This window comes from Wyeomyia smithii, chromosome 2 (assembly GCF_029784165.1).
Source record: "Wyeomyia smithii strain HCP4-BCI-WySm-NY-G18 chromosome 2, ASM2978416v1, whole genome shotgun sequence".
In the NCBI taxonomy this organism is placed as follows: domain Eukaryota; kingdom Metazoa; phylum Arthropoda; class Insecta; order Diptera; family Culicidae; genus Wyeomyia; species Wyeomyia smithii.
The window spans coordinates 90,397,600-90,410,222 of NC_073695.1; the positions used below are offsets into that span (position 1 = coordinate 90,397,600).

At 36.8% G+C, this 12,623-nt stretch overlaps 1 protein-coding gene across 3 annotated transcripts in view; it reads right to left on the reverse strand.

Annotated features, from left to right (window-relative positions):
* Positions 1-442: 442 nt before the first annotated feature.
* LOC129721611 (lachesin) overlaps positions 443-12,623 on the reverse strand; it is a 262,907-nt gene continuing 250,726 nt past the window's right edge. For all 3 annotated transcript variants that reach the window (XM_055674368.1, XM_055674367.1, XM_055674369.1), the window contains one exon: positions 443-1,656. In XM_055674368.1, coding sequence (XP_055530343.1) covers positions 1,547-1,656 — 110 coding nt within the window. In that variant the 3' untranslated portion in view covers positions 443-1,546. The remainder of the gene's footprint in view (positions 1,657-12,623) is intronic.

The following is a 12,623-nucleotide window of genomic DNA, read 5'->3' on the forward strand; positions in this document are numbered from 1 at the left end:
CAAGTAAATGCCCGGGCCTTAGAAGAATCGGTTCAATTCCTTTCGGAACATTTCAATATGAATGCTTATTAGGCGAGTAAGAAAAAGCTCCAATATGTCAGATCCGGATTGGACGATGATATCGTTCGGCGTGTTTCCAGCAGAGGTATCCGTGTGTCCTCTAGACTGACGCAAACCGAGGGCACAGACGGGAGCAAACAGAAATGACTTCAGCCGAAGTGGTTAGAATTGCGGCAAAAAATAAAACGTTGCAATATTGTAAAGCTTTTTCGATTATTAGTTTTCTGATTGCATTTAATCCTGCCCAGATGATGATTCGGATTGGAAAGGATGGACATACCGATAGCCGTGTACTCGCCTGGAGGTCGATGCCTGTTCGTATGTGGTAGGGCTTTCGGATCGAACGGTGGAGACAAAATGTAAAATGAAAAGCAAACATGAATTATTTAAATCAAATGTTTTCCTTTGGTTTATATTTGCCTGCGTCGTATTATTCATCCATATGATATGGTAACAAAAATATGGTTTATCAATACATTTGATCGAATTGTGGCATTTTCATCTCACTTTTACATCCCCTAATCGACATGGGCATTCCTCACTACTTTTTAATACTGTTGTTTTCGGAATGAGATTGGGATAGCCTTGAAATAGCTCGAGAGTGAAACAATGCTCGCAGGGATTTTCTGTTCTTCGTTTTGTTGCCTCAAAAGAATTCAAGGAATTTCAGCAGTAAGATGCGAAATTCCGCTATCTCTAGACAGGTTAGAGAAAAAAAAGATATTTTGATGGTTCCTGCAGCATGCTCGTATTCGATTTCCAGTTTGGCTATGTGTAAATGTATATTTTCACAAATTGGCACCGTTGCCTCGCGTATTTACATACTGATCTCGCGAAATCTTCCACTGATGTCTTTTGCTATTAACATACCTAATCGTTACATCTAATCAACAACTGATTTGATTTTTTTCGGTATATCTTTATTATAATACAATTCGCAGTCGTTCTAGGTTTCATAAACTCTTTTTTTTTAATTTTAGTGATCAATCAATAGCTTCTTGTTGCAACGAAAGCGTTTGGTTTCTTGATATTTTGACTGTATGCTAGAATTGGCTATGGCTTTCAATTATTTGAAAATATAACACTCTAGTATTTGTTCCATTTGACTAATTGATAGTGTTGCTTAGTCTTGATGTGTGGGTGTCTTTGTGTTCTGGATCGCTTTCAAATTTACCTCCTATAGAATACGCTGATGTGTAAAGGTTTGCTTTTGATTTGGTTCTGTGAGGATATGGTAACGTTGTTGGCAAATCTGTTTTTAGAGCATATAACTTCTAGCTGGTTTCACATCGCAATTTGACTATATTATCACTTGCCTTGAATTTTTCGTTTCTGAATGTACAAACTTATGGATATGTTGGGTCAATCTAGGCAGGGGTTCAACCTTGCAGTAGTTATATGGGGATTGCTATACGATACTCCGCGGTGTAAGAACCGCGGAGCGTTTTCGGTATTTTACAGTAACGTTTCGTATTTTTAGTGTCATTTACAGAAATAGCTGGTTGACGATGCAGTAACTGTACGTAAGTGACGAGGATATACTCACAATTCTAACGAGAGTGTAGTACACATTGCAGTTCCATCGTGATGATGAGGCTTCGAAGAAAGAAAATGAATACTAATTAAAGATTGTTGTTTTTGCTAACGGTATCATATAGTATATATTTAACAAAATGTTGCTAATCTTTCAATAATATTCAAATTGATTAAGCAACCTATATTCTTGTTGCAAGTTGATTGGTTTCCATTCATATACACAAAACATATTTGTTCATTTGTGGCATGAAAAAACTCGGAAGGACGTAAACATGTAAAAAATAAATTACATTTGCGATCGAGTGAAGACCAGAAAAGTGGGATGAAATAAGATAAAGTGTAATGAAGTTTAATATATATGTAATGAAGCATTTATTTATTTTATTATTTTAGGTTTCAAGCCGTAGTTATTTGTCACAGTTTATTGATGTATGGTGTGTTTTGCTAATCATGTATGTATTATGATGAGTTCCGATAAGTCAAGATTTAGTTAAATTTATGTTTTTATTGTATTTGTATGTATTTTCATGTGGTCCCCGTGGTTCAGTGGTTGGCGATGTCGGGTAATCTAGTAGATTGAGACCGCATTAGCCCCCCAGGCTAGCGTGCGATATTGTTTTTTATTTATGTATTTTCAATCACTCTAGACTTCAGTTAAAATCCAAAACTAAATTAAGATAAAATCATAATATATTCGCTTTTTTCTCGAAAGTATCTTCTTCGATTTTACTAACATTTGTGGTAAGAGATGAACGGAGGGGGTTGGTATAGTTTGACATATTCCCAGCCGCTAATGGAGCCTTGGCACTCTTCCACAGTAACCATCTGCGTTAGGCTATCGTTTCACGTAGAGGACCCCTTCTTTCGTGGCAAACTCGTGGTATCATGTCCAAGTGGGAAGCTCAAAGAGAATCCCTCACAAAATATAACGCTGATCTACACAAAGCCAAAAGAAGGTCCAGAGTTCGAGTCTGTGAGGACATACAGACTCAGCTTGAAGCAAAAAATGATGTCCAAAGATTCTATGAATGGTCTTGAGCAATTAAAAGAAAAAGGAGATGGTAGTTTGACTGTCACCACTAAAGTAACGCTAGAGGTTCTTATGAACATCCACTTTCCTGGCTCGACAGTGATTCCGGGCCGAACGTTGATGAGCTACAAAACATCGGACCCAGACTTAAAGTTACAGAGTCTGGTCTGACAAGCGAATTGCAAATTTTTCGAATTTTAATTGAAGCAGACCCTTTGGTGGTTAAGGGGTTATTTACCTTTTTAGTTTTGAGAAAATCGAAATTTTTTTATTGCATTATCTTTAAGTACAACTTAAAGAGAAAGTTGAAGCGATTTGAAGCACGCCTCGTCACGGCCGCATAAGCTAAACTTGAAACTTTATACGTGTTTATCTCGGAACGGTGTTTCTACAAAAATGACTTTGCCGTGTTTACGATTGCAATCTAACTACTGAACCGATTCTCTTCATCTTTTTATTTTTTTTTTTTAATGTTCGTTATTAAATCTCCCGGTCGTGGAACGATCGTTTTTTGATACACGAAATTAAACTTTGCCGAAAAAAATTTTTATTGCAATTTTTATCGCTCAAAACATGTTTTTTTTCGAGAAAAACGTTTCCGTTTGCACTGGAAACAAACCTCTTATGAAAATGATCGACACTCCAAAATTAATGAATTAATATGACTTTTTTGATTTCAGTTGACCTGCTGGGTCGCAATCGTAAACACCGCAAACCTATGCAAAAAACAGCATTTCGGGGAAACGGCCGTTTCTCCACAAACAATTGGTATTTCCTTTGAACAAACGTGTTTTTTTGTTGTTGAATAACAGGCCATTAAGAAAACTACTTCTTTTATGCAATAAAAAAGGTGCTACACGCCTGTAAAAAATTCCAAACTTTGCTTTTTTTCTCGATTAAAAAGGTATATAACCCCTTAACCCTTCCTTCACACACAAAGTTTCAATGATTACACGCACCTCTCCAGGTAATTGGGAGTAACTATAACAAGGCTCGCAACAGAAGAGTAGTGAAGTAAGTGTAGAGGGAAGGGTAAAAGCATAAAAATCCATCATTTACCCACGGTGACAAAGCACCAACCTTTCCGTCACAGTCTTGATCTCTGGTAATAAAGATTAACACTTTTTTCGTTCCTTTCCTAATCGACTGTAAGGTCGTAGCCGTTATTGACCTTTACAAAAAGCAGAAGCCGCTGGATTGTTGTACATTCAAATCCGCTTATAAAATTCTCTTCCGTATCCAGGCCGTTGCAGGAAGCCTTCGTTGGCGAATACAAAAGCGATTTTCATATCGTCACAACGAACCAGATTTTCACTTTGAGATAGACCTTCGACAAGATGTAGATAGATCATCCCTAGGGACAGTGGTAAATCGCGATTTCGCGGAAGCCGCGAATTCCGCGAAATCCAGCATCAGCCGTGAAATTACCAAAAATCCGCGAAATGCCGCGAAAACCAGCAACACAGACAAATCTAAAGATTAATGGGCACCTCGATGGCAACGGGAGGCCTTTTCCTACGTATCCAATAAGATGGAATAGTACTACTGCTCTCTTACAACGAGATTTTGTCAGCCTGGGTTGAATTGTTTTCGAACGGTTCGGTTACTAGATCCTCTTCGGGCAAAGATTTTGGTGATTGGAGACCAGCATGATAGAGTTACAGAGTGTGTAAAATCGAAGTTGAAAGATGTACCTACTTAGTTCAAGTAGCAAACATTTTTGCATATTTAAAAATACGCAACAGTGAGATTGATATTATAATTTTGGTAAGTATTCGAAACGCGGACGGTTTCTTAAGGTTTTCCGGATGGCAAATAAAAATAAAAATTCCCGGAAACTTGGTAGATGCGGAATGCAGCGTGAGTCAAAATATGATTGAAGACAATTTGACAGTAGTCCGTTCTGCAAAGAAATCATGAATCGTACGGTTAAATTATCGTATATTAAATTGATTAAAACAGTTTTTTTATTGTTTTTACCCAAAAGACCACTTCATTTAGCGTTTTCTAAAGAAAAGGTTGCCGCGAAATTACCGCGAATTCTATATATTCGCTATTCCACCACCTGCGAATTTTTAACTTTTTTTGCCGCGAATTACCACTGTCTCTAATCATCTCTTTATAAAGTTCAAGGAGGCGTTCGATTCAGTGAAACGCAACGAACTGTGGTAGGTTATGCTTGAACATGGTTTTCCAGCAAAAGTAATTGATCCGATAGGAGTGACAACCAATAGATCATACATGGCCTTAATCCCCATTTCCTGCTTATGGCTTTGCTACACGCCCAAAGGGCACTTGTAGCTTTACCAATGACGTATTCAACATGTGCATTCCAGCTGAGTTTTTGATCCAAAACCACTCCAAGAAGTTTGGTCTCGAAGGAAAGCTATAAGCTATGGTTAAATAGCTATAATCCTTCATTTTTTCAGTTTGAGCTCCAGGGCCGCACTTGCAGTTTTTTTTTCTTGTGGTAGAAAAATAGCTCTAGATCGATTATTTTGAATAATAGAAAAAGAAAACTTTCTTCTACAAAGTTACGCAAAATTGATGGGGCTACAACATTGTAGAACATAGTTCAACCCTATCTGCAATGACAAGAAAGTTAGACGCTGGATTTTATCGAAACTTATGGTTTTCCTAATTTGTGATATCATATAATCTCACCACCTCATTATATGTAGCAACATTCTGGAAGAAAGATTTCTCTAGAATACCGCTATCTAGCTCTAGAGAGGAGGGGCACTGGCAGCACGGCTATCATCAGCACGTATGAATTGTAAAATCAGTAAAAGTTTATATTTCAAGATTTTTTATCACTTGTTTTGCCGTAACTAGTGTGTTTGGTGTGACTGGTCACTGCAGGCTATAGAAGCGCTCAAATATGCAGTAATCGCAAAGGATTCAGTAAGATAAGTACCTACAAGTTATTGTTCCGATTTTGTTATGTGTTGATATTCGAGTTCATACCCAGTAAAAAATATTTGACGCCCTATCTCACGCCACTTGGGAAGTGCAGGAAAATGTCGTTTGTGTGGATTGCAATATCGGTTTTTTATGCTGTTTATCCTTTTTTATTTTCATCATACATTCTTTATGCGTTTGCCTATGAAGATAAAAGACATTTCCAGTACATCATATATAGATCAGTTTTCTAGTAAAACTTCATTTATAAATTGAGTTCTGAAACGTCTGTCTCGTTTTGCTCAACCTGTAAAACATCGTATCTCGGTTCACCGATTTTTTCACTTTTTGTGGATAGTAGCATTCGTGGTTGTGATAAATGCGTAGACGTGTGGATAATCTGTTTGGATGACTTTATGCGGTGAATGGTTGTAGAAAGGAGCGACAGGTTTGTGCAAGCGCTGCGATGCTGTTATAATAACTTATATCAATTCATGTTTTCAGCCATTTTAAGGAGCACAACAATAACTATTGATATGTCATGAGTTAGTCTTACAAAAGTTCATCACTTTTTTTGGGAACATAATATAACGGGCACTCTCCATATGTTTCTAAAAACTGTTTTAAAAGCAGTCAACCGAGATCTTTATTACAAGCGCTAATACTTTTTATTGTATTTTTATCAATCTCACATTATATGTACATGATTATCAATATATTATTCAGATCGTCTTGAACTGTCCTACCAACATTTTACCAACAGCTCGAGGCTAAGTCTTAGACTACCGAGAGATATTGAAATTTTGTTTTTCGCTTTCAACAGGCAATCTTTTTAAAAGACTACCTGGTGAAATGCAAAGTAATAAATTTGTTTTTAACGTTAACGAGTGTTTAGTGAGTAAATTTGGTTTGAAACATTTCTACTTAAATTCTATAGTGAAATGAAAGTGAAGTGAAGTTTTCCAGTTATGCCTGGAAGAAAAAAAAAAGCTCGCTTTGATGCGGCTTCAAGGAAACGTGAGAAATCTCCTCCAAGTGACACTGAAATTTCGACTAACAGGTATGATATTCATTCTTCCGTTGGGGATCAAGAATTTCAAACTTCTCATACTGAGCATAAGGCTTTATGAAGAAGGTTAAAGTTCCACCTATTGTGGTATTTGTAGCAAATTTTAAAGCATTTTGATCAGAACTTTCATCATTTCTGTCGGATGTAAAAGTTAATTTTCAAATTGGCCGCCAACACGAAATTTGTATTTTGGCCGAATCTTTTGATGGCCATAAACATCTTTTACAGTATTTGACTGAAAAGATGTATAAATTTTATTCTTTTGATGCCAAAAACGAGAGACCGTTTAAGGCTGTTTTGAAAGGTCTTTCAAATGATCAAACTATAGATGAAATTGTAGATTGTTTGTCAGAATCACTCGGTTTTGCCCCCAACCAAGTAATTTTGATGAAACGAAAGGCAAATGCCAAAATTAATGAAATTTGAATACACCAGGAAATTACAGGGAAATTACTGTTCATATGCCAGTGCCCTTTCAGGTAATATTTCAAATTAAAACAGTAACGAACCATTCGTGTTTGGTGCTGAAAAGTCAGCCAGTATTGATTTAGGTATTCCAACACCCGAAAAGATTGATTACCTACAACATTCCATGCTGCAGCTAATGTCCGCTTTGTTGAACTGTAACTCGATGTATGAGGCTGTTCAAGTAGGTATGAAATTTACAACTAATATTGTTATGAAATTGAAACTCAGCTCAATTTTAAAAAATGCTGTAAATTTTCTTAATTGGAATTCTCGCTCTTTAAAAGCGAAAGAGGATGAATTTTTCAATTTTTTAGCTGTGACTGAAACGCTTTTAAAGCCAAATATTAAACTAAGAAAGAACCCAAATTATATGGTTCATAGGTTTGATAGAATTGATGTTGCCGGTGGTGGAGTTGCAATAGTTATCTACCGTAGAATAAAACATCGTGTTTCACCCCATCTTGAAACCAAAGTTATCGAGAGTTTGGGAATTGAAATTGAAACAAGTATTGGCATTTTATTTATAGCCGCAGTGTATTTGCCTTTTCAATGCACTGGTGAGCGAAAAAATATTTCAAGGGAGATTTGCAAAAACTCACAAGAAATAAATCTAAATTTTCGATCATCGCTGATTTTAATGCGAAACATCGATCTTGGAATAATGCTCAAAGCAATTCCAATGGAAAAATATTGTTTAATGATTGCTCGGCTGGATTTTATTCAGTTTTATTTTCAAATGGTCCTACATGTTATTTTTTTATTAGGAATCCATTTACAATTGATTTGGTACTAACAAATCAAAGTCGTTCATGCAGTGATTTATTAACTCATGCTGACTTTGATTCTGATCATCTTCCCATAACCATAACATTTTCTATTTCCCATGAAACTATTTCAAATCCCCCTAGATCTGTGTTAAATTATCACAAGACTAATTGGGATAGATATCGTTCTACGATCGATGAAAATTTGAATGATGATATTATTTTACAAAATAGTGCTGACATTGACAGAGCATTAGATAATTTTAGCAGCTTAATTCTCAATGCCTGGAATTTATCAGTTCCTAAAGCTCGAGTGAAATTTAATGCACCAATTATTGACAGTGAACTTCAACTTCTTAAACGTTTGAAGAACATACGGAGACGACAATACCAAAGATCTCGTGATCTTGCTTTGAAAATTATGTTTCAAGAATTAAAAGGGGAAATTAAACATAGATTCACTCTCTTGCGAAACGAGAATTTCATGAGAGAAGTTGAACAACTAAAACCTTATTCAAAACCTTTCTTGAAGCTTTCGAAGGTTCTTAAGAAACCTTCAAAGCCCATTCCAGTCCTTAAAGATGGTGATTGCATTTTTCTAACGAATGAACAAAAATCTCAAAAACTTGTTCAGCAGTTTGAGAGTGTTCATAACTCCAATTTGAACGTAGTAAGTCCTATTGAAAATGAAGTAAACCAAAAGTATGATCAAATCACCACCCAAGAATTTCTTTCCGAAGAGGTATTGGAAACAAACTTGAATGAGGTGCGAACTATTCTCAAAAAATTCAAAAACATGAAAGCACCAGGAGATGATGGGATTTTCTATATTCTCATCAAAAGACTTCCCGAAAACTCTTTAAATTTCTTGGTAAAAAATTTTACAGATGCTTTGCACTAGCACATTAAACTATGAAATGAAAAAATGCCAAAGTCACTCCAATTTAAAACCCGAAAAGAATCTAGCTGAGGCATCAAGTTATCGACCAATTAGTTTACTTTCCTCTATTAGCAAACTTTTTGGAAGAATAATGATAACACATATTAATGAGAACTCAATTTTTGCAAATGAGCAGTATGGTTTTCGCCATGGGCATTCCACTACTCATCAGTTACTTAGAGTAACAAACATGATTCGAAATAATAAATCTTAAGGCTATTCGACTGGAGCTGCTCTTCTAGATATATAAAAGGCATTCGACAGTGTTTGGCATAAAGGTTTAATAGCTAAAATGTCAAATTCCAGTTTTCCGCTTTACCTCACAAAAATGATACAAAGTTATTTAACTGACCGCACTCTCCAGGTTAACTATCTAAATGATAAATCTAATAGATTGCCTGTTAGAGCTGGTGTGCCTCAGGGGAGTATCTTGGGCCCAATCTTATACAACATTTTTACTTCTGATCTTCGTGATTTACCACCAGGTTGTGAGAAAGCTCTGTTTTGTGACGATACAAGCATTTCCGCAAAAGGAAAAAGCCTTCGTGTTATATGCAGTCGGGCACAAAAAAGTTTAGATATATTTTCTTCATGCTTGCAGAAATGGAAGATTTCCCCTTATGCTTCTAAAACACAGTTAATTATTTTTCCTCGTAAGCCAAGAGTTTCATTTCTAAATCCCACCAATAACCACGTTATTAAGATGAACGGTGTGGTCTAAAATTGGTCTGATCAAGTTAAATACTTAGGGCTAATTTATGATAAGAATCTTACTTTCAAGGAGAACATTGAAAATATCCAACCAAAGTGCAATAAGTATATCAAATGTTTATATCCTCTTATCAACAGGAATTCTAGACTTTGTCTCAAGAATAAACTGTTAATTTACAAACAAATTTTTAGGCCAGCAATGTTATATCCAGTTCTTATCTGGATAAGCTGTTGTGCGACCAGGTAGAAGACACTTCAAAGGATTCAGAATAAACTTTTGAAAATGATTTTGAAGCGTCCTCCCTGGTTTAGCACGAACGAGCTACATAGGCTCACTAATGTAGAAACATTAGAAAATATGTCAAGCCAAATTATCAACAAATTCCGACAAAAATCGTTGCAATCCTCAATTGCAACGATTAGCTCACTTTATAGTCAGTAAGATAGTTTTAAGTTTATTTTGAGTTTTGTTTTATTCCTTTTTTTTCCTTGACGAGTAGGTTTAATAATTTTCCTACAATTACATTAACCTAACTGCGAAAGCTAATAACATTCAATAATATAAGCGTACAAATATATATAATAGTGTTGATATGTCACCGTTTGTGGCAGAACAATGTTGTTGTAATAACTTATTTCAATTCATGTTTTCAGCCGCAGAAAGCAGCTCAATAACAACTATTGGTATGTCGTGAATTAGACTAATATAAGTTCATCCATTTTATTTTAGCACAACATAACGGACTCTTTCCATATGTTTTTCAAACATTATTACTATTTTTTTGTGTTTCATACGTTAAAATTTTGAATATTTCATCTATGGAAGGCTACCATCCGACATCTTCTTTACATGCTCAATACTTCTGTTTTAATTCATTTTCATCAATCTCACAACTAAGCTAAGCTAGTAATAGTGCTATCGAGCTCTAGATCCAAATTTCCCTCTAAACTAGTTCCCTGGAGCGCTGTATGAAAGGAGACGTACGGTTAACGTTCGCGTTGAAGTGGGTGGCAGCTTTCGACGCGTTTTTGAAATTGCTAGGGGCACCAACACTCACAGGAATGGTTGAACAGCTAAAATCTTTCATTATTTTCCAGTTTGAGCTCTAGGGCCGCACCTGTGTTGATCAGTGTAATATTCAGCGGAGACCAGGATGGAGGACGACGACTTTGATTTGATGCACATTGGATATGTACTGTCTACGAGGATGCCCGAGCAGAAGGTGCAAGGGGCGACTGAAAAGAAGCAGCCCAAGACCGAGTTTTATGGAGGCGTGTTCTGGATCTGTCGTTATGAAAATAAAGTTGGCATCATTGCGTTCATTTAGCACGTTTATTTTATTCGGTACATTCGTGTCGTTATGCTTTAAGTTCCTAAAACTTCCGCTAACTACAGTCGTAAACACAGGTTTGCTCTAGAGCTCAAGCTGACTAAATATGAGTTTCTCTTAGAGCTGAAACTTGAAAGAAAAAGTGAAATATCATTGCTTTTGAACCGTTCTTGAGAGTTTTGGTGCTCTTAGTCGAAAAACTGCAAAGTCTTCAGAGACTTAAATAAAGTTTCACCGGAGGAAAACGTACAAGCGACAAACCCGACGATCAATTACTCTACGGCCGTTTGACGCACTTCTAGCCAAACAAGGGGCACTCAAATTCACAGGAACGGTCAAAGAACTTTAATCTTTCATGTTTAACCAGTTTGAGTTTTACGTCAAAACCTGTGTTGCCTAGGGTTATAGCTTTTCCACCAATCCTGTGAAATTCGATGGCTCTATTAAATACAAATTAGCAGAGACTTAAATGAGTTTTCCCGTAAGCAAATATACTCGGCGAGCAATTACTCTGCGGCCTTTTGACGTTCTTCTGTATTTATTAGGGGTACCAAAATTCACAGGAATGGTTGAAAAGCTATAATCTTTTGAGAGCAAAAGTTTCGAGCAACTATTTTTCGCTTTTATCGACCAGTGTTATTCTCATCGTTCTGTACCTCGTGTCCGTAACGGGTGACAACTAAAAGTTTGTAATTTTTTTCTACAGTTGTCAAATAAAGGTGGACACTAACAATTAAACTGAACATTTGAGAAAGGTCCGTTACCGGCCTCCCGATGAAGCTTTCTCATGATGCCGGAACAAGAGCGTTGTACGGTCCGCTTTTCGAATGCCTCTCTTGATTCTACAAATCAACCGTTCGCAAATCGTTGATCTCCAGTTATTTTCGCCCCGAAGGAACTCAAAATCCCAAAGAAAACTTTGATTGGACGACACTGAGGTAGATTCGTTGGATTGCGTATTTGGGGTACAAATGGAGTCGAGTGGTTGCTCAGAAACGTTTGTGTTCTTTTGACATAATGTGAGGATATTTAATCTGGTCAAAATACACTTTCATCGGTATGGTGTTTTGGAAGAAAGGGAATCATAATGTTGTTCAAACATTTGTTCTGGTGTACATTTTGATTGGTAGTAAAATCAAAATAGTTGTGCAGTTCATAGCGAACAATGCGTGCTATGCACTTGCAGAAAGCTCCTTGTTTCGACGCCATTTTGAACAGAACTGGGCATGTATAAGCCGCAGCCTTGGGTGCTACATTCCGATTCGGAACTCGATCTTCTGTTTATTATACACAGACTTCGCAGCCAACTGTTAAAGTGTAGAAGACAATTGCGGGGCTAGCGCTACGATCCTACTGCCACTAACAGTCTCTCCCGAGTCGAGACTCGAACCTACGACGACTGGCTAGTTAGGCCAGCATCGTACCTTGAGACCAGCTGGGAGAATGGGCTTGTATAAACAAAACAAAAAACACTGGCAAATAGAGCAGAGAGAGAGAGCTTTCAGATACATACTCTCATTTCGCTTTGAGCGTGTTTGTTGTGAAGTAAGAGAGTCTCTGAAAATTCCAAAGTTCTAGTTGTCACCCGTTATGCCTCGCGTCTCTATGTTGAAATATATTTGATTTGTTATTGGAAATAATGGGAACAATGGTGTAAGGTAAACTACACCCCCTGTGTATGTAGTGGAAAGCCTGAGAATAAACCCATGTTGAGATCCTTTGACAAACATAGTAGCCTGAGTTTACTAAGATACGAAGCCACGACCACCCGCTTGTCAAAGCGGACTCTGTTACCTTGCGGCTAAGGAGATCT